Source organism: Odontesthes bonariensis, chromosome 2 (genome assembly GCF_027942865.1).
Source record: "Odontesthes bonariensis isolate fOdoBon6 chromosome 2, fOdoBon6.hap1, whole genome shotgun sequence".
NCBI lineage: Eukaryota > Metazoa > Chordata > Actinopteri > Atheriniformes > Atherinopsidae > Odontesthes > Odontesthes bonariensis.
In genome coordinates this window covers 7,701,082-7,722,105 of record NC_134507.1, presented here as the reverse complement: position 1 = coordinate 7,722,105, position 21,024 = coordinate 7,701,082, and the positions used below count along the sequence as shown (strand labels likewise).

At 43.9% G+C, this 21,024-nt stretch overlaps 3 protein-coding genes across 4 annotated transcripts; 1 reads left to right on the top strand and 2 right to left on the bottom strand.

Moving 5' to 3' along the window:
• Positions 1-823: 823 nt before the first annotated feature.
• Positions 824-9,951, bottom strand: eif3s10 (eukaryotic translation initiation factor 3, subunit 10 (theta)). Of its 2 annotated transcripts, none has more exons than XM_075475183.1 (22): positions 9,782-9,951; positions 8,882-9,072; positions 8,647-8,783; positions 7,559-7,722; positions 7,171-7,370; positions 6,802-7,010; positions 6,540-6,711; positions 6,329-6,433; positions 6,090-6,188; positions 5,884-6,000; positions 5,582-5,767; positions 5,057-5,404; positions 4,866-4,970; positions 4,683-4,796; positions 4,458-4,580; positions 4,220-4,373; positions 3,764-3,945; positions 3,150-3,247; positions 2,594-3,066; positions 2,382-2,514; positions 2,071-2,297; positions 824-1,642 (listed from the first exon to the last, which is right to left on the bottom strand). In XM_075475183.1, the coding sequence occupies exons 1-22, from the start codon at positions 9,828-9,830 to the stop codon at positions 1,467-1,469; spliced, it is 3,762 nt and encodes a 1,253-aa protein (XP_075331298.1). In that variant the 5' UTR covers positions 9,831-9,951; the 3' UTR covers positions 824-1,466. The 2 variants fall into 2 exon arrangements, with proteins under 2 accessions (XP_075331298.1, XP_075331290.1); XM_075475175.1 differs by having other exon boundaries at positions 2,382-2,519; positions 2,596-3,066.
• A 1,658-nt stretch (positions 9,952-11,609) lies between these two features.
• On the top strand, positions 11,610-16,854 carry dennd10 (DENN domain containing 10). Its single transcript, XM_075475147.1, has 10 exons — positions 11,610-11,777; positions 11,865-11,919; positions 12,489-12,685; positions 12,794-12,873; positions 12,968-13,116; positions 13,943-14,054; positions 14,137-14,237; positions 14,375-14,482; positions 14,566-14,660; positions 14,758-16,854. The coding sequence occupies exons 2-10, from the start codon at positions 11,874-11,876 to the stop codon at positions 14,923-14,925; spliced, it is 1,056 nt and encodes a 351-aa protein (XP_075331262.1). The 5' UTR covers positions 11,610-11,777; positions 11,865-11,873; the 3' UTR covers positions 14,926-16,854.
• On the bottom strand, positions 16,175-20,775 carry sfxn4 (sideroflexin 4). Its single transcript, XM_075475162.1, has 14 exons — positions 20,601-20,775; positions 20,415-20,480; positions 20,276-20,332; positions 20,151-20,177; positions 19,419-19,473; positions 18,406-18,431; positions 18,264-18,317; positions 18,115-18,177; positions 17,953-18,021; positions 17,765-17,855; positions 17,505-17,620; positions 17,320-17,405; positions 17,121-17,238; positions 16,175-17,047 (listed from the first exon to the last, which is right to left on the bottom strand). The coding sequence occupies exons 1-14, from the start codon at positions 20,637-20,639 to the stop codon at positions 16,970-16,972; spliced, it is 945 nt and encodes a 314-aa protein (XP_075331277.1). The 5' UTR covers positions 20,640-20,775; the 3' UTR covers positions 16,175-16,969.
• Positions 20,776-21,024: the final 249 nt, after the last annotated feature.

The following is a 21,024-nucleotide window of genomic DNA, read 5'->3' as shown; positions in this document are numbered from 1 at the left end:
ATTACATTTGATGATAACGATGCTGATAATTGTTGTTGTCGTGATGGCGGTGGAGCGTAAATCGAGCGAGCGCGCGGCCAAACTCAGAAGCCTTTGTGTTTGTTTGTAGACCAAAAAAAAAATGAAAAATGTTCGCAGTGGTTAACTTGATTTATTTTTTGAATTAAAAAAAAAAAAAAAAAAACCCGTAGCAGCCTGTGGCTGGTTTAGAAATGACCCCCGCGCTCATCACTCCCTGCATGCTTCTATTTTTTTTTTTTTTTGCCGAGCACGGAGGAGCACGAACACAACACACTTGGTCTGATCACACGTGGTGCAGCGTGGAGGTCCTTTGCGCGGTGCTTTCCTGACCTCTACCGGTCAGTGAAGGAAGTGCTGGCAATCCCTTCAATCGAAACAAAAATCACATTCAACATACTGATCATGCTCATGTTTCTTTCTTTTTTTCCTCGCTGCATTATGGAATGTCTGAGTTCGTAGACAGAGGGCTGTAATGTTAGGCAACATCCATATTCATCAGGCAGCCTGTCACAATCAACACTTGACGCACTTTTCATTGCATTTTTTCCCCACAAGGGCAGATCTTTTCAATACAAAGAACACAACCAGCACAAGAGCTACACACCTGTAACAGTAATAGTGCTACAGGGACAATTCTTAGATATTCCTCCACTTTCACAGGCAAAATAAAGCTAGAGCTGGAGGTCATTTGAACAAATCTGCAGAGAAATCTCAATGTGACCCTGCTGTTTCAATCCCAAACAGACTTGATCAAAGTGTGCTGGAACTCATTAACGCTAATAGAAGAAACTGAACAGGGGACTGGTGGGCAAACATCTTTATTATGAAAGGCTTTATCTGTGCACATACAACCTGGTGAGAAACCGTAGGCTGCAGCAGGACAGAAGCAACCATTTGAATATTCTAAGCATGCACATCAAAATGTAACTTCCACGAGCTCATTAACAGGTTAAGAAGCGCCTCCTACAAGATGAAGAGCAGAAAGGAGCGAAACAGATGACGGGTTTCTCACCGCCGCTATCACAGAAGTTGATCATCTGTGCCATAACATCACAGCTGTGTAATGGAGGAGTGGAAAGAGGCCGTTGGTGCTGCACTAAGTTTGCATTGAAGGTCGGAGCAGGTTTTAGTTTCACTTCAACATATTCGGTAAAAACACTCCAAGCCACAAGTTGTGTTAAGAATGTTTGTGTGAGGTCTGAGTGTACGCAAGCTCACCGGTTAATGTCATTTCAAAACTACAGGAAGACAAAATAAAGATCAAATAAATTCCCAGGAAAACTACCGTCTACAAAGATTTAATTCAAAAGGAAAAACGAGAGTACGAGAAGATTGGAGCCATTAATTCAACACTGTATCCAACTGGCGGAAAAGGCATTGAATATTATGCTAATATTATAATAATAATAATCATAATATTTCTGAATTTGTCTGAGGAGAGATGTTTAGCGGCGAACAGTGGTCCAGCCGTCGTCATCCGTCTCGTTCTTGATGCGACGAGCATCTTTGTCAGTACGCCAACCCTTTTCCCCGTCAGTATCCGGCTCACGCTCCTTTTCCCTGGGACGGTCCCTGTCCCGCTCCTCTTGTTTGTCTTCACCGCCACGACGCCAGGAGCCACCTGAGGAAATAAAAAGGCTCATTATTATGTTGTCGGGAGGGGGGAGAAACAAATTAAATTTAATAAGAAAATGTAAAATTAAAATAAAAACATTAATGTTCATGAATAACTCCTGCTCACAGGTTTGTAAATTTGACTGAACTGGTAGAAATGTTAAATCTCTGAAGCAAGCCAACAGTGACCCCTGCTGGCCGAACAATCAACATGCAGGGCCCAATTTCTACAGACGCGTTCACACATATATAAACAAGATCTTTGTAAAGCTTTCTAAATAAAGGAAACAAAAGAAAGTCCCATCTGTAATGCTTGAATCGTGCTACAGCAAAGGCAAAGCAGACAAATCGGAAACCTTATTGCAGTTCACATCTATGTAAAACCTTTCAGTAAATCTGGGATGGAACTGAGAGTATGAATCATGCTCCACTGACCCTCTTCTTGCTCTCTGGGCGGGGCCCTCATTTCACGATCATCCCGCTGGTCTCGGTCACGGCGGTCAGGACGACGATCGTCACGGCGATCATCGCGGTCGCGTCGATCATCACGGTCGCGGCGATCATCGCGGTCGCGGCGATCGTTGCGGTCAGTCTCCTCTTTGCGAGAATCCCTCCAGCTGCTTGCTTCCTCTGTGCCCCCCCTCCTCCAGACGCCCTCCTCCCTATGAGGATGCAGTGACCAATGAAAACGTGATCATGATGTAATCTGTATTGTTACGAGGGCTCAATCGGCACTCCAGACGCACCTGGGTGGACGACGGTCTCTGAGGTTATCGCTAGATCTTTCCTCGTCCTCTTCTTCAACCCCGTCCACATTGGCACCTCCACGGGGTGGTCCCCAGCTCTCCTCCCGGGCCTTCTCCCGCTCACGCCATCCCCCTGCAACAGAATCATTGGCGCAGCGCCCTGTAAAACCCATCTGTACATAGGAAGCTGCTGTCTGTACAGTCAAACTCACCAGATTTGCCGAGGGGCTTCCAGGGTTTGGCATCATCGCCGCCACGATCTGGCCCATCATCCATGCCTCTCCTACTACTTCTTTCATCATCCCCTCCTCTTCTGGGACCCCAATCATCATCAGCCCCACGCCTGGGGCCCCTGGAGTCATCCATGCCTCTACGAGGACCTCTATCATCATCGAAGCCACGCCTGGGACCGCGGTCGTCGTCAAAGCCGCGCCTCGGGCCACGGTCGTCATCTCCACCCCTCCTCGGCCCGCGGTCATCGTCGAACCCTCTGCGGGGCGCGCGGTCTTCTTCCATTGCTCTGCGCGGAGGAGGGTCGTCATCGCCACCGCGGCGTGGGCCTCGCTCCTCATCGAAGCCTCTGCGGGGTCCTCTGTCATCCCCGCCCCTGCGAGGACCCTCTCCCCGCCTGAACGGACCCTCTCTGTCGTCTCGGTCGTCCTCCCGGCCCTCCTGCCTCCACTCCCTAATCAGAGCACAGATATTGTTTCGATTAGCCGCTCGCAGTTTATTAGATTTAAAACCAAGGCAGGACTTAAGGATACGCACTTGTCAGGCACGGGGCGACGCCATTCTGATTCCCCTTCAGTGCGCTTCCTCCACCCTCCTCCACCTCCTCCACCCCCCTCCTCCTTTTCACTCCAGTCCTACAAAACCAAAGACACATTAGTCGGCTTTCCATTCACCAATGAAGCAAACCTGAAGCCATCTTTTGAAAAGCAGCAAAAAACAACAACAAAGTGAATCGGACACGTTTCCATTTGACTTGTTTGAAGTGAATAAACTCGACTGTGTGGAGTTACATTCGTGTTTAATTCAGCAGAAGGTTCAGAGCTCTTCAGGAATTACTTTCATCTCAGGGAATATGGGGCAGATTAAACGTCTCTCGGAAAACGCCAGTCAGTAAAGAGAGTTTATCATTTCTGGCTCAGACTGAAAACAGCTGGCGACTCGCATCGTTTTTCATCTTTTCTAGGTCAGATGTGAGTTGCAAACCGGTTTCCATTGCCCCCTAATGTCCATCAATACAACTTTTCCATTCACATCGTAATGACAAAATAATCATGACAGTGAACCTTGAGCATCCATCGATCTACGATGACTCTTGGAACTCTTCCGTCTTATTTGAATAGCAGGTGTGACACATAAAAGCTTATTTGTACCTTGGCTTTCTCCTCCGTCGGGCCCTTTCTCTCCTCCTCGCGGCGGCGCTCTCGCTCTTCGATCTCTTGCTGACGAGCACGCTGCTTGCGTTCCTGCTCCTCCAGCTTGCGCAGACGCTCCTGGTACTCCCTCTCCTCCTCCTCACGCTGTTCTAGTTCCACGCGTTCTCGCTCATCACGTTCTGTCACAAAACGAGAAAAGATTATTGTTTAAAGAATATCTGGAGCAGCATCGGTAAAAAGCACCAGTGATGATTTAAGTATCGCGGCTGCACCTCTCACTGTCAGAACTTGGGTGACGTTTACGAACACTGTAATACTGCTGCCACTTTTTAAACCACCATTTTTCTTCTTTACGGTGCCCGTTTCTTTTTTGGGGGGATTGTAATAACACGACTTATCGGACATTTGTGCCAGCCATAAGTGTAAGAGAAATAATTAAAAAAAAAAAAACACCTTTCTTGAGCTGCTCGTCATGGATACGCTGTGCGTCTTCCTCTTTTTGGCGGTAGTAATTGTTACGCCTGTCTTCTTTGCGCTGTTTCTTCCTTTCTTCCATGCGTTGCTTCCTCTCCTCCACCAGGCGTTCCTCGAAAGTTTTCAATTTTTCCTTTTGGAGACAAAGAACAAAAGAAATTCTGAACCACTGCTTCAGTCTTTCCCAGAGCTGAGCTTTTAGCTGATGGTTAGTTACCTCATAAATGAAGCTGCGAGCAGCGGTTATTGATGACAGGAAGTTCTCTTTGTCCTCGATCATCCTGGACATGCGCTTCTTATGCTCCAGAGCCTTTTCACGTTCAACTTTCATGTTGTTGATCTAAAAGATGAGAGAGGCAGATTCATTTTTTTAAATTTTACACTCCGGGCACAGCAAATTCAATTCCCATGCTTTATAGATCCAGTATTTCAGCCAACATACCCTGTCCTCCTCCTGGAGCTCCCATAGTTCCATGTCTTTGACACGCTGTTCCTCATAAGCTTGCTTGATGAGAGGAATCTCCTCGAGGCGTTTTGCCCTCTCAAAGTAGTCGATCTGAATAGAAATAATTATTAGAGTCCAATCCACGCGTCCAAGTTACAACAAATTAATCTTTCACCTTACCTTCTTCTCCTGATTCTTCAAACGCTCCTGAAGTTCCCTCTTCTCTTTCTCTAGCTGCTCCACCTGTTTGGCCATGATGAAGTCAGGATCCAGTTCCTCCAGGTTCTGCAAGAAACAAAATTGTTAGTTCCACCATGAAAAAGAAAAAAAAAATAATCAACAATCAAGTTGTTTTTCTGGCCTCATTTTACCTCAATGTCAATATCCTTGAAGGCTTTGGCACCCAGTTCCGTCTTCTTGATCTGCTCCAGCCGCTCACGAACCGTCTTCTTCTTGATTTGCTCGTGCTCCTGCATGATGCGCTCCTTCTCCCTTTCTTTGGCCTCTTGCCGCAGACGCTCCTCTTCAGCCTTGCGGACTTTCTGCAGTTCAGCCTCGCGCTGTTCGAGCTCCTCCTTCTCTCGCTGAATGTTCAGACTCTCCAGGCGCTCCTTGCGCTCTTCGATGGTCTGCCGGCGAGCCAGGATGCGTTGGTGGTCCTTGCGGGCATTCTTCAGATAGGCGGCGATGGCCTGCTGGTTCTGCTCCTCACGCTCTTGCTGGAAATGGACAACAGCGTCAACATGCAATTCAAAGGTGAAGAATAAAAAGATGCATCAAAAAGAGGAATCAAGATTTTGCTAACACGAAGATCAGTGTTTATGTCTATTAGCACCATGTGTGACTACATAAGTTATACCATCGATGCATTTCATGTCCGAAAAGGGCGAACTCACCAGGATGGACGCGGGCTTGATGACATAGATGGCTTTGGCCAATGAAGCAGACATGGCAGTCAGCTGGTTCCTTATCTGCTCTGATGGCATGTTCTGCAGGAAAGGCCCAACGGGAGCATCCTCTTTGGTCGAGTAGTTCAGGTCAGAACCGAAGCTCAGAGTTCGGGAGGTGTGGTCTATTCGAACCTAAAAAAAACGAAACAAAATGTTTGATTCGTTCTGCAAAAGAACGTGAGACACTCGAGTTTCATTTTACTACAATAACACCGAAGGATTCTCATCTGTCCTGATTTTGCTCTTACCTGCAGATCACAGTGTCGTGCAGCATCCACAATGGAGCGCTCCAGCTGAAAGGCATCCACAAATGGAACCAGGGAGGCCAGACGGCTGAATTCAATGCTTTGATAGATCTGTGCCACCTAATACAAAGGCCAGAAAAACGACAAAGATTATAGTCATTACAGGGTCATAGTCATTTAAGAAAGATTAACAGGAAGAGAAGAATTACCTGCTGCAGAAGCCTAAGGATGGTATTACTCTGCAGGTGGGGGACGTAGTGCTGCAGATCAGCCTCCTTCTCAGCCTGATCTCTCACCCAGTTCAACACCTAAAAACAGAGCAAGTCATGAAATAAGAAACAGCTTTCTATGAAACATGCTGGAAGTTAAAACAACTTATGAAAACATTTAAAACTACAAAAATAAGTTTGTCGAGCTTGTTGCCATCGGATGGTGGCGAATCGTTTACCTTGGTCACTCTTCCGCTCAGCTTCAGAGGATGAAAATCGACCTCTAGCCAGTTGTAAAGCTCCTTCACTTCAGGTACTACGTACTGTAGCAAGTTAAACCTCACCTGAAGCAGGAACAATCAAACATACATGTGTGAAGGGGTTGGGTGTACTGAAGGACACTGTAAATATGAAAGTAAATAAAGCTCCTTTCTTGTGCACATTATGTACCATGTCATTGATGAGACTCTGGCGAGTTGGTGGAGACTGCAGACCCAGGAGGGTCGCCAGCCGACGGTGTTTGTCAACGATGATGCCGTCCATGTCCAGCAGGCGAGCGATGTCGGTGCGCTCGGGGGTGATGGAAATAGACAGCGTTGCCAGGAGGACTCTGGTGGACATCCTGAAAAATCATAACGAAATGGACTAATCTATCAGATCCCTCCCAAGGCGAAACTTCACTCAAGTCATCTACGAAGAACGAACGAGGTACCTCTGCATCTCATCTTGGGTCAGATTTTTGCGCATTTCCCGGGACAGATGATAGAGTCGGTGGAGGGTGCAAGCATGAAAGAGAGCATTTCCTGACTTCCAGAACACAGTGGAAACTTTATTGTAGTAGTTGGCCATGAGCTGGGGCTTTGGAGGCTTCTTGGAGAGAGCAAACAGGCCATGGATGTCTTCTACAGCCTTGAATGCTTCCTGCGGAGAGAAAAAAATAAAATAAATCAGCGCTTCTATGATCTTTACTTTAATCTTTGATGTACCGCATTTTATTACACATCACAGTTGACTATCAAGAACACGTTTTATACGTCCGAGCTGGGAATAATTAGGCTGGTTGTTTGGTAAATAGACAAACCTGCCAGAGCTCCATGCTTATGGCGCTGTCCAGCTGCACCAGGCGCGTCTCCAGGTGCATGGACTGGCTTTCAGGGTTGTTCAGGTTGATGGCGGTGCTCTGGTTGTGGTGCCGCTGGATCTGACCCAGATGCATGCGCAGGTTGTCGCACAGCTTGCGAAATTCCGCCTTGCGGGTATACTGCAGGCAGAACTTAAACGCTGCAGAAAAGACAAGAAGAGATGACTTCGATATGTGACTTCCGCCATTTTATTTACAGCTGGAATCATGTCCCAGTAAACGTACATGTCAGGTTGAACTGGGCCAGTGAGCTACACGAAGGCCACATCTAACCATGATACTGTACTGTTAAAATGGTGTATGAATATGACATTCAGGGTGTCATTACCTTGCTGGGCAATGTCATGATACAGGCGCTCCACCTTGGAGTTGTTTCTCAGCAGGTCCAGGCACTGGCGGTAAGACTCCCACAGGAACTTCACCCACGGAGTGAGCAGCAGGCGGTCCGTACGATCCTGAGTGTCCTCACCACTCACGGCACTCAGGAGCACACTGCGATCACAAGTACCCACGCGAATAAAACACCAAATCAAATCACCTTTACCGTTCAATCCAGCCTTAGAAAGTGTTTTAAGTAGTTTAGAACGCAAGTTTACTTTTAAAAAAGAGCAACGTTTGGCGTTGAAAGATTTCATTGCCTTCTTCTTCGTCGAATTTCCGTCGCTCTACATACGTCATCTGGTATAAGTGATACAATTGGCTATGAATCGCGCGCAAAGCAGCAAGGGAAGAACCAGACGCCATTTGATAGACATTCGTAGCGCCCAATAAACGGCTCTAGGCATTCGTAAACCACGCCTCAAATACGAGAAAATGCACACCTAGTTCCCAGACCACCATCTCATCGAGATGTGGACGCGTCAGCCAGGCTACTCACTCCACTGGCTACCTGTCCATTTTAGAATTTTATTTTAAAATTATTTTATTTGCTTTTAAATCCCTAAATGGTCTTACCCCAGTGAACCTCTCTGAACTCCTCCACCCCTACACACCCAGCCGATCCCTCAGGTCAGCTGACCAGCTGCTCCTGAGGGTTCCCAAAACCAGGCTGAAGCTCAGAGGGGACCGAGCATTCTCGGTTTTAGCTCCCAAATTGTGGAATGAACTGCCACTGCACATTAGACAGGCCTCCTCACTGTCTAATTCTTAAAACGCACCTCTCATCCTTGGCTTTTAATACTACGTAGACTGTTGATTTTATGTTCACAGATATTTTATTTGGGGTGGGGTGGACAGTCTATTTATTTATTATGTTTTATTGTATTTATTTAATTGTACAGCACTTTGGAAACCTTTGTGTTCATTTAAACTGTGCTTTATAAATAAAGTGGATTGGATTGGATTAAAACAGCCTAGAAAACTCTTTAAAAGACATCCCCACCCCCCTCCCTCCCTCCCATCTCCCCGCCTTTTCACCTTTCTGGTGTCTGAATATTGTCCAGGTCCTCGATGTCCAAAACCATCTGCTGGGACTCTCCCTTAGCCGTCTCAGTCTTCTCCTCTGCCAGCTTCAGGTAAGCCCTGACCACATCCTCCAGAGATTTGATATTCACCTGAAGGAACAGAAAAAAAATTACATTTGCACTGCGGTGGAAGCAGCAGCTGAATATGTGCACGCTCCTCTCTCTCTTTTTTTTTCCTTCTTACACACCTGCTGGCAGATGTTCTTGTACTGGTACAGACCCTCTTTGGCCAAGTGGCTCTTGCGGAGATCCACGCAGAGCTCCAGGTACTTGAGCATAATCGGCTCGTGGATCTTCTGCCATGTTCGATGTTTCTTACTTTTGATGACATCGTACAAAACATCCAAAGCTGGCTGCTTCTTGCCAACCTCGAGAAATTCTGAGAGCACATTTGAAGAAATGTATCAGAACTATCAATACAAATGGGGCACATACAGGGCACTGCTTGCCAAAACCAGACGACACAAAGACAGCTTCTTCCCCCAAGCAGTCACTCTGTTGAACACCCATGAATAGCATTCCCACCCATAGTTTCTATTTATTTATATTTACAATCAATTCAACTCCTGCATTTCTAATTTTTATTCTTTCATGTTATTGTTTAGTGTTGTACTTTGTGAGTGAAGTTACCGGAGTCATTGTTTGTTTAGTCAAACCTGGCCAATTAAAGCTGATTCTGATGTTGCAAACGTTGCTGTTAACTAAATGTGGCTGACATAGCTCGACCCATATTAGCATACGGTTTACCTATCTAAGCAAAGACTACTCGTGCTGGTAACTTGACAGTGGCAACCAAACGAAGTCAACGACATTTTATACCTATCAAGAATGTTATCAACCTCGGGAGTTTTCTAAAAATGTAACTAATTATATACATCAGTTAGTATCACAAATATGGGCCTTAGCGGGTTAGCAACACGAGCTACGGACGTAGCTCAACGAAGGCGATACAGCTTCCCGGCCATTCATGCTAGCATTAGCATTTAGCCGAAGCTAATCTACAACGTTGCACTAAGGTGACGAGGCTAAAGCTAAGCTAGCACAAATGTGTGGCATCTGTTAAATAAGAGGCAGGGGTTTGCACTCACCGTTAGCTCGCTTAAGAGCATTCTCCGGCCGTTGAAAATACGCCGGCATGACGAAGCCGCTCCAGTGAAACTCAAAAATCGACGAATTTGAATTCAATTTTTACAATTTCACCAGTCCATCCAAGCCACGCACTCACCCGCAGCGACGGTGCTGGCCGAGAAAGGAAAAACCTCGTGAGCGGCCTAGCAAAGGGTTGCCAGGTCTCGCGATGTCCCACATCAGCAAACGGTGACAAAGTGAAGAAAGTATTAGCTCTGTCTATAACAAAAAAAAAAAAAGAAAAGAAAATGTATGTATCAGCATTTATTTATTTTTTTAAGTATATTTTTTATTCAAGAAAGCACAAAATAAGATTAATTTAAATACAATATCTTGAATTGGTTTTCTCTTCTTTTTAACAAACAGAACCCACCCACAACACCTATACTGCTGTAAAGGGGAAAAAAAACATATAGGCATAGATAGCAAGGTTAAATAAATGAACAATGCAATAAATTAAATAAATAAATAAATAAAAATAAAGAGAAAAACAGTAATAATGATAGTAGTAATGCTAGTAAGAATTAAAGTGTCCATACAGTGATGAGAAAATTGAGAAAAATAGATAAATATACAATAATCATGAAAATAATAATAATGACAGACACTGGGGGCATTACATAATCAAGTACATGACAATAATTAGGCAAGGTCAAATATATATATCTCAGGGCTCCATAGGCTTATGGAAGGGTCTTGAGATTTTTTAAGTACTCAATTAGAGGGTCCCACATCTTGTGAAATTGTCTTGTTGAGCCTCTAGAAAAGTATTTAATTTTCTCTAATTTCAAGAAAAACATTAATTCAGTGAGCCAGACATACCAGCATTTAAAGGCCAAATGTTATATCTACGAATAATTGTTCTTTCTTTCTTTTTTTTCTTTTCTACAGCATGCTGTCAGTTGTTGAAATGTGGTGACATGTATTAGAAAATGTCAAATATATTATATAGAATATAAAAAGAGGAAAGCTCTTAATTGTTTCAATATCCTAATTTGGCATGGTTTGGGCCAAAAAAAATGTTTCGATAAATACTCCTCCTGTGGCGTTATAACGTAGATAACAGCTCTTCGGTTCGACGTTCATAAACGGGGGATTTTAAGCTATCTGGCAGCTCTGGGTGACAAAAGTTCCCGTATGCGCTCCCTGATGACGCGTTCAGACAGAAATAATGGAGTCAAACTGGCTCTCCTGTATTTGCTTCCATACTCCTGTTTTCACTTGTTTTCTGTGACATTCTAAATCAAATCGATGGCTAACCTTAAACAGTGTACAATCATTTACAGTGTATATATTTTTTGTTTAATCTATAATCTTGCTCATGGAGATTTAACTTACAGTGCTGAACAAGGGAGCAGCATTAATGAGACATGTACAAACTGACAAGTTAATAAACAAACAAAAAAAGAAACTAAAATTATTAAATAATTACATAAATCTTTTATCAGACTAGAATGATTTTCAGCAGAGACGTTTTATTTCAGCAGGTTTAAAAAGACGTTTATCAAAACGTATATACCTTTTTTGAGTCATATAGTTTAATATTGCAATTAGAAATACCAATAAAAATTAATAAAAATTAATAAAAATTAATAAAAATTAATACAAAATAATACAAATTAAATTAAATAGAATTAAATAAAAAATAGGTAGTTAATAGAAGCACAGAAATATGATTATAAAGCAAGCACTTACTAGCGGAGATTGAAAATGTGGCTAAATTCACCGTTTGTGATTGGCTGTGAGAAACATGGCTCCTCCCCCACACCGTCCCGTCCCGGAAGAGGGAAGAGATTCTGCAGAGAGAGAGGAGAGAGAGAGAGAGAGGGGGAAACGTCTGTTGATTGCAGAATTTTTATTCAGGCCAGTGACTCGTTTTCACAAATTTTTCATTTTTTTTTATCGGGCCTACCCTGCATCGCACTCTGGCATTCCGCCTTTGCATGAACTCTCGAGGTATTTCACAGTTACATTTGTGTCCACAGAGGAAGAAGATGGCCGGTGTCTGGTCTGCAGTTAACTTGTGGTTCTGAACTCTTCCAGGTATGGAATATGGCAACGACTGATACGCAGCTTATGTTAAGCGTCGGGTTAATCGGTAAGTTTCATTCATTCAGCTCATTCATTGCTGTTGTTGCTGTTTGTGTAAGTTGCTGCTCAAGGGAAAGTTGGCGCCTCAGATTCGCTTAAACGTGCAGGGGAAAAAAATCACATGACACCAGTGTGATGCCGACATGTTTCCTTCAGCTGGGCTCCATATACCTCGCTGGTTCAAATCAAATCAAATCAAATTTATTTATATAGCACATTTCATGTACAAACAGTTCAAAGTGCTTTACATAAAATAAAAGCATTGCAGCAGGGAGTGGAAGAATCATTAAAATACAAAAAAGAATATAAAGAGAAACAAATAAAATCATTTAAATGAATTTAAAACAAGCAACAGTCAAGATAAGTTAAAATATACTGTGCAGATTTCATGCATAGACACATGGTTCGTTTTTCCTGCACGTTTGACCTGTGTCCATTAATGAGCCGGTCCAGAACCAGAGATTTCCATGTCATGGAGATTTGTTCCCAGAAAACCTAGATGCATTCATAGATGCATTTTTTTTTTTATATATATATATATATATATATATGAGAGAATGATATTTCCTCCAACAGAAAAAGATGTGAATGGAGACACATTGTGGGTCTGGTGTTATCCATCTGTGGGCTCTGAATTGAGGCAAATCCTGCTTAGCAAATGCTGCCTGACGCAGGATGGCCGTGAATTCCACACCTTTGTGTTTGGCCAGTTCTGTCGCACCTGGTACTACATCACCACTGTGGAGGTGCAGGAGCCCACAGCACTCAACAAGGTACTACCTAAGGAACAAACAACTTAAAATAACACTTTAAAAAAAGACAAAAACATCTGTATTGATTTTTTTTATCTATTTTTTTTGTCTTCATTTGTCCCCTTAAAGGTCACTCATTTTTCAATAGTCGTCACAGCAAAAGACTTCAACCCCGAGAAGTATGCCGCTCTCAGCAGAATCCTCTGCAGGTAACGGTGTTGGCGAAAATTCATTTTCTTGCACCATTCGGTGCCCCGATGCTGCATTTTGGGGCTGTTTTCACGGTGCCGTTTGTTTCTTCAGGATGTACATCAAGCACGGCAGTCCAGTGAAGATGATGGAGGCCTACATCACCGTCCTCACCAAAGGGATTTGTCAGAGTGACGAAAACGGCTCGTTTCTCATTAAGGACCATGATGTTCGGAAGGCGTACCTGGCAGGCTCGGTCAAAGGTAAGACGTCGCTTCTGTTACGAGCGTTGTGCGTGCCAAACATATAGGTGTTTCTCAGTGTTTTTATTGTAATCAAATAAGGAACAGAAGATGATTTTATACTGGCGTGACGAATCTTCAGTTCTCCAAAATTGAAGGGGATCTTTTTATTATGGTGTTTGTGTCTGTTATACAGAGAGCGGTCAAAGCACTCTGTTTGGAAAACGAGACGGTTTTTCCTGGTGGGCGAGCTAAAGCTAAGAGCTTTATGAGTCCGCAGTACTCTGCTGGGATTTTCTGTTATGTGCGAGTTGTCTTTATTGGCAAAAAAAAAGAAAAAAAACACATGACGCATCTCTCATGGCCGCCTTCTGATGAACTCTTAGCTTTAGCTTCAGGCAACCCCGCTTTTTAAAGAAAAAAAGAAAAACTTTTGTCCAAACTAGGTTTAGGCGAAATCACAGACGCCATTGCCATTCAAAAATTCAGAAATTTCCATTCATTTCATATATATATATATATATATATATATATATATATATACAGTGTATATATATAATTTTAAGAAAATAAATACTATTTCGGGATATATATCGTTATCGGGATATGCAATTTTGTCCATATTGAACACCTCTAATCCGTGGTACGACTAAACTTCTTCTGGGTATGATTTTGTATATTCGTGGGCTTCAGCCCCCCCACGACCCTGAACTGCATCAAGCGGGTATAGAAAATGGATGGATGGATAATTAATCTAGCATTTGGCCCATAAAATGTCCGATCCCAATTTAAAAGGAGCTAGGCCCAGGTGGTTTCAGTTTGCCGCTCTGTCTCTGCTCCCACTCAGACGTGGTGTCCCAGTTTGGTATGGAGGCGATCATCCTCTATACGGCCCTGATGCTGAAGAAGAGGATCGCTGTCCATCATCCCCGGATTGAAGCGCTGCTGGAGTTTACCAGGTGAATTTTAAGATTTTCATTCCCTCTATCTGGTGAGGACTGTTGTCCTGAGCTGCTGACTCTTTACCCGGTTTTCACTCAGAGTTCTGCCGGCTCTGACGTGGCACAGAAAAGACTGGTCCATCCTTCACCCGTACGTGCACCTGACTGATGCTGAGCTGGAGGACTTAAAGAGATGCCCCGGTGAGGCTGCCTCCGGGTTTGTCTATCTAAATGGCAGAAAACCATTGTGCGCTCTCAGATTAGCCAGCATCTGTTCTGCTTTCTAATGGGGGCCTAAATGAATTATTTATGCACCAATATGTTCGTTCTCTCCGCAGGATACGTAGCAGGATTTGTAGATCCGGAAGTGAGCAACCGATCGGACTTGTTTGATGTTTTTGTGAACCTCCCAGATAGCGTCATCACAGTCTCCCAGAGTGCCAAAGGTAGAGTATGTTCAAAGGGAAAGAAATCTGTTTTTGCAGAGAGTTTTGATCCCCTCACATTCATGCTCAGTGTTCCACCACAGACGCCCTGGCAATGGGGAAGTTGCACAAGGACATCGGGCAACTTATCGTTCAGTCTGCAGAGGATCCCGACAGGTCTGATGGTCAGGTTATTAAGGTGAGAACGTGCACAGAACAGAAACGTACCCATTCAAGTCTCATCGGGCGTAGGAACGGTTCTATATCTGACAACACGACCAAACGTTCATTCACAGGACATTTCTGTCAAGACAAAAGAGGTCCTTACCAACCTGGTTGCTCTGGCTGACGAGTGTGAAGACTCTAAAATCACACTGGAAGCATTAAAGCAGCATCATTTCCCCCCGGCCACCGAGAACTTCCTCTTTCATTTGGCAGCCGCAGAGCAACTCTTGAGGATATAAACCTGTTCTCAGAGCTGCAGGACGAGGTTACTGTCGGCAGCTCGGACTCCGGCTGCTCTGTGGTCTGTATGCTGGGATAATTAGCCTCCTCTGAATGGCATTTCCTCACAGAAATCTCAATGCGTGGACAGAAAAGTGTCACTAGTGTCAGATTTTCTAATGCACTGTTGCTCCTATATGAGGAGACTCCTCATCATAGAATTAATGGATACATTTGTTTAACAATTTCATACCAAATCTGAAGCTACTGTACCCTTTTTGAAAAATGACCTCACCACTAACTTACAATTAGGAAAACAAAACCTCAGATAAACAGCGCATGACATATTACATCATGGTTATTCAACAAAAACTGAGCTGAGACACAGGAGCCTTGTGTGGAAAGAACAGCCCACCCTCGCTGCTTTCAGAGGAGTTGAGATCCTTCAATCATCAGCACGTGTGAGCGCCTCTATAAAAGCAGACTTTTTTGTCACTTTTCTGGAGCGTTCAGGTGTGTGTTAACAGTGTCAAGGAGGAAAGACGTCAGCAACGATATTAAGCAAGTTCACCCTAGAGCTACATCTCAGACTCTACGGGCCTCAGTTAGCAGGTTCAATGTTAAAGCTCATGACAGTCCAATTAGAAAATTAAGAGCGAACAAGTACCGCTCGTTTGGAGGGGTTGCAGGAGGCGCAGCTTAGGTTTGTAAAGCCACGAGTCCTCTGATGGATTGGGCTTGTTTTTGCAGCCACAGGACTTGGACACCTTGCAGTAATTGAGCCACCCATGAACTCCTCTGTATGCCCAAAGTGTTCTAGAGTCAGATGTGAGGCCATCTGTCCCAACAGCTAAGGCTGGGCTGGAATTGGGTGATGGATCAGGACAATGATCCCAAACACAGCAGCAAATCTACTAAAGAATGGACAGCTGAGAATCGACTAAAGCGACTTTGTAGAAAGGAGTCGGCTAAAGTCGCTCCACATAGATGTGAGGAACTGATGATGTCACACAGAAAGCAACTTCCAGTTATTGCTGCTGACGGTGGTTCTGCGAGCTGTTGAGTAAAGGAGTGCTTCCTTTGTTTTATCTGAATGAATTCCATGTTGCAATATGTCATGTGTTGTTTGTTTCAGGTTGTATGTACTTGTTTTTTAAATCCTGGTCAGGATCAGGTGATGTTTTTTAAATTTTATTTTATTTCTTGACATGCCAAGCCTTAGAACTTAAAAAAGGGTGGACCATCTTTTTCACATGACTTCCTCTTTAGTCTTCAGCAGGGATCGGTTGGGACTCGTGCAGTGCTGGCCGTGGTCTTTCTCGTGGGATTTGTTGAAAATACTTCACTACACCACATGAGTAATTATGGACTATGGAGAGCTTCGGTCTTTTTTCTTGAATGTTGCGGCACACGCGCTGATCCTTTTCCAGCTTGTCCAACAGGAAGAGCTTTGCAGTTCCCCCCAGGCGCAGAGCTCCACAAACATGGCGCGCTCACCCAAAAGTCAGACGGATTCATGCAGCGAGCGCAGCATAAACGACCCACGTGACAGCCTCATAATGTTATATTGAGTTAGTTGATAAACTGCGTTGTGCGTGGTTATCTGATCACAGCTGCATCAGGCATTGCACAATGGGGGAGTTTTTTTTAATTTTTTTATTAAAAAACAACGTTAACATTTTGTATTCCACTAATGACGTTAGTGCCAAATCTTCCATCCACATTGATTTATTGCATCACGTGTCTTAAGTTCAGACTGTTGTTGCTGATGTGTTGGGGGTCACATAAGTTTTGTCTGCAGTATTTCAGGTAAACCAGCGAGTCTTTTACAAAGAGATGCTCGTGTAACTTTGAGAACTAAATGTGTTTCCATGGACTGATGCTATATTTGTTTGATCTATAAATGAATCTAATATCACAGCAGAATAAAGTTACTATGAATAAATAGATTCACGTTTGGTTCAATGCATTAAAAGTGTTTCTAAGAAAGTAATAATCAATAGCGGTGGGAGAATAAGCTGCACTTCATCTTTCCGTTTGCTCCACGTGTGTTCCTGCCGCTCCTCAGAGTCCTCTGTGGTAGAATAACTGGCTGCCGACCGGCCCAGCCTGCAGCTCCTCCTCCAAGTTCTCCCGTTTTATCTGAAAAAACGAGGTCCTGAGTCAGCAGATTTCCTCACAGGAAAAACCTTACCGCAGAGCCGAGGACCCTCACCGTTCCCAGCTGTGGAAAGAGGCTGAACGAGACGGGAATCATCAGGCCGAGGACGAGGGCCACGCTTATGTGGCGGCAAGGAGCCACCAGCATGGAGTTCTTCTGGAAAAATCTTGTTCTGCAAAGGAAAATCCGTTTGATCCAGCCTGACCAATTGGGAATTCAGTCTGGATGAAAAGCGAATTTAAAAATGACTCACCTTCGTAAAAGCAAAACCAGCAGGTTAGGAACAGTTGCGGTCAAACCAAATAGCGCTGCTCTAGAAAACGCAGTTTCCCTCACAGCCTGATTAAATGGTTAGACATTAAACAAATGGTTAATGCAGCAGGTTTTCAATTTATTTCAGTCAATTTGCTCCTTTCTTTAAAAAAAAACAAACTAAACCTTTTCTGCTGCTGCTTTAGAGATGCCAACAGGCATCCCATTGGAATCAAACACTTGGATCCCAGTTTCTGTCTCCTCGCTTCTGACGGTGAACACGTTGAGGAAGGCCAGAGCAGCTGGAGAGAGTTTCACGTTACAATCCCAGATCAAATGCAAATTTAAAAGAAAACAAGTTCATATACGTCGATTTTGAAATGCAGTCCAAAAATAGTGAGGAGGGGACGGTTTAGTTTTATCCGCATTCAGAATGACCACCTTACCTGAGAGTGGGATCGGTAATATTGACCGGCAGAAAGTCTGGAGCGGGGGACTTCTCACGTGGAGTCTATTGATGAAAATCTGAGGAAGGGCCTGAAATAATAGACACAATCAGCAACTTTTTTTTAACCAGATGTTTACACTCGAGTCATCATCATAATCATCGTTACCGCGGTCAACTTGTACACACCCCTGCAACTGCTGTGTAGGAGATTGTTCCCGCGATCAGCAGGAGCTGCCTCAAAGATGCCGTCTTACCCTGGAGTGAAGACACAAGAGACGGGAGCACTGACGCACAAACGGGGCCGAACAGCCATGTCGGCATTTACGTTGCAGAGTTGGAGGACGTTACCTGCTCCGCCGAAGAGTTTCTGTTCGCATAGTTGAAGCCAGTATTGTAACTCTGCAGCAGAAACTACACGAGCACATTTATCACCGGTTAAGAAAGTTATGTCACATTTCAAATGCACTTCCACCAATGTGAGGAGCAGCCTTCATTACCTGCCAGAACAGAGCAGGTTTGACGTTGCTGTGGGGTAAAAGGGTAGCGACAACCTGTGAAGGACAGGTCAAAGGTCAAAAGAACGGAGCCAAAAAAAGAAGAAAAGACTAAAGTGTTTGTGTCGGTGAGGGACGGACATACCAGCGGTCCTGATATGGGCAGAAATGCTGGAGAGAAAATGGCACGAGTGAGGGAATTATAGCTTCTTTAGTTATTTTTCTTAAAATGTCTGAACGTTAGCTTCTTACATAGTCATGGGAACAGAAGCATCTCTCATTACATGAAGTTACACACGGATTTGTCTGTGACTTCCCATTAGTGGGTTAAAGTTTTTTTTGTCATTCACACTGATTGATCAGTTTTAAAGGGATAGTTCGCCTCTTTTGACATAAAGTTGTATGACATCCCATATTAGCAATATCGTGTGTGTACATTTTCTTACCCCCTGCTGCGTCCTGTGAGCCGAGTTTCAGCCTCGTTTTGGCGTTGACGAAGGTAGTCCGGCTAGTTGGCTGGGGGAACAAAAATAAAGCGTTTTGCTTCTCAAAACAATATGCGTTCAAAAGAGTAATACATTTGCATCACAAAATCGTTCATCCAGGAAAAAGTCAGACCTCACAATCGCTTGGCACCTGCCGACAGCTGCGCCTGTTACGGTGTTTACTGCTCGGAAGCAGGGGACTGCTCGGTCTGCACTTCGGTCTGCACCTTGAAACAGGAGCGGCTGTCGGCAGGTGGCAGCAGGCAGTGATACGAAGGGAGAGAAAATAGCGCCAAGCGATTGTGAGGTCTGACTTTTTCCTGGACAACGATTTTGTGATGCAACACATATTGTTTTGAGAAGCAAAACACTTTATTTTTGTTCCCCCAGCCAACTAGCCGGACTACCTTCGTCAACACCAGCTCGGCTCACAGGGCGCAGTGGGGGGTAAGGAAATGTACATGCACGATATTGCTAATATGGGATGTCATACAGCTTCATGTCAAAAGAGGCGAACTATCCCTTTAATATTTGTGGCTGAAGGACTTTTCCTCTGGGACTTGTGGGACAACTCCACGCCAGTTTTAATATTGACTTTACACTGCGTGAAAGTGCTACATCTCGGGTTAAACTTAACAATGGAGGACAGCTGCCTTGATGTTACTGATCATACCTGGCGGGCGGAAAACGAGAGGAAGAGCAGCACCGGAATCGGCGTGAAGAGAAGACTGAAAACACAAAGCGGCAGCACGTTACACTCGACGTATGCACAGTACGGCTTCCTGAAGATAAACACCTGACAATAAAGCACTGTGCAAAAGTCTCGCGCCACCCCTCATTTATTCAGAAATTGCCAGCCAAAAGGAAAATAGGTGCAAAAACACCATTTACCAAAGAGAACTGCGTTATCTGTGGCATTTTTTTCCAAATTTTTCTTTAGAAATGATCACACTGTGACAGGCTACAAGTAACAAAGTGCTTTAAAATATGATTCTTTGCAAGTCGTCTGCTAACTGTGGACACAACACTGATTCGCAGCTCGAGTTTGGAACTTTTTCAACGCTCGAATGATTCATAGGTCAGAGGTCAGTGGCTTAACAAACAAATACATTCCTCTGACAATGATCAGTTCTGGACTGAAAATGAGTGGGGGAAATAAAAAATAAAAAAAAACAGCCAATGTCCAAAGAAAAACTTTAACGGGCCTTCAGAGAACCCGTAGAGCTTTTATTCAAGATTACAAAAGAAAGTCTGGCTCCATGGATGCAAAATATATAGAAATAAAGATCGCTGCCGCAAAACTGTTGCATAGTACTGTAAATATAAACACTTAAATCGTGCATGTTTATGCTGTGAATTCTGATTCATTGGGTGGTAAAACCCCAGGTTTTCTTGTAAGACTTACAAGCGAGAGGTTCACCGCAGCATTATCCTAGAGGAGAAGGCAGAGCAATGAGATGTAAGAACAATCTGAGGGCCCACGGTGTTGACTGGCTCACCAACAACTAAGATTCTGATGCATAAGCTGACCTTTTCGTCAAGTTTTTGTCCACTTCCAAGAAGGGTGTGGGCCTTGAGTATTTCAGCCTGAGGAGAACAAAACGAGCAGTTACACATTATCCACTCACATCACATCACAGCAGCAGATCACTCAGAGGCTGCGACTCACATCAGAGGACAGCAGAAGGGCTGGATCCAGGAGACTGACCCACATCCGCAATCGTCGGAGGAAAGACTGTAAGAGAAGAATCTCAGAGTCCATCGCTCATTCAAAAATATCAGAGAAACAGGGTTCATTGTAACAAGCATCAATGCGAATGATCTGCATGTTTAATTCCTGCAGTGTACAGTTTACCTGGCCCTGACATTTCCACTGCACCAGATTCGGATCCATTAGAATAACGAGTGAATTTACTTTTTATACATTACATATACACATTACACATAAAGCTACAACGGCACATATCCTGCAAGCATGTCTATCTCATATTCGAGGTCAAGTTCTGTTTAGAAATTCCTTCCGCCTTCGATCACGTGTTCAGCGTTTGTAAAAGTCTACATTCAGGAACGTCGGAAATTTAAGAGGTTTTATTTTCCATCGCATACAAGTTTAGGTTTTTATTGGACGGAGTACACAAAGGCGTCGTTGGCAGTTGTTAAATATTAACATTGATAAATATTATCAATATAAAGGTATTTAAAGGTATTTAAATGGATCAGCGTTTATTAGCCAGTTGCTCTTTGCTAAGTCAACCAGACACGTTGATAAAATTATTTGA

Coding starts and splice junctions, on each gene's coding strand:
- eif3s10 (XM_075475175.1), bottom strand. CDS start 9,830: ATGCCGGCGTATTTTCAACGGCCGGAGAATGCTCTTAAGCGAGCTAAC. Junction 9,073..9,781: donor TGCTCTTAAGCGAGCTAACG/GTGAGTGCAAAC, acceptor ATGTGCTCTCAG/AATTTCTCGAGGTTGGCAAG. Junction 4,581..4,682: donor AGCTCCAGGAGGAGGACAGG/GTATGTTGGCTG, acceptor CTCATCTTTTAG/ATCAACAACATGAAAGTTGA.
- dennd10 (XM_075475147.1), top strand. CDS start 11,874: ATGGCAACGACTGATACGCAGCTTATGTTAAGCGTCGGGTTAATCG. Junction 12,874..12,967: donor CTCAGCAGAATCCTCTGCAG/GTAACGGTGTTG, acceptor TTGTTTCTTCAG/GATGTACATCAAGCACGGCA. Junction 14,055..14,136: donor GCGCTGCTGGAGTTTACCAG/GTGAATTTTAAG, acceptor GTTTTCACTCAG/AGTTCTGCCGGCTCTGACGT.
- sfxn4 (XM_075475162.1), bottom strand. CDS start 20,639: ATGGATCCGAATCTGGTGCAGTGGAAATGTCAGGGCCAG. Junction 18,432..19,418: donor TCTCGTTTTCCGCCCGCCAG/GTATGATCAGTA, acceptor TTTTCTCTCCAG/CATTTCTGCCCATATCAGGA. Junction 17,621..17,764: donor ATTACCGATCCCACTCTCAG/GTAAGGTGGTCA, acceptor AACTCTCTCCAG/CTGCTCTGGCCTTCCTCAAC.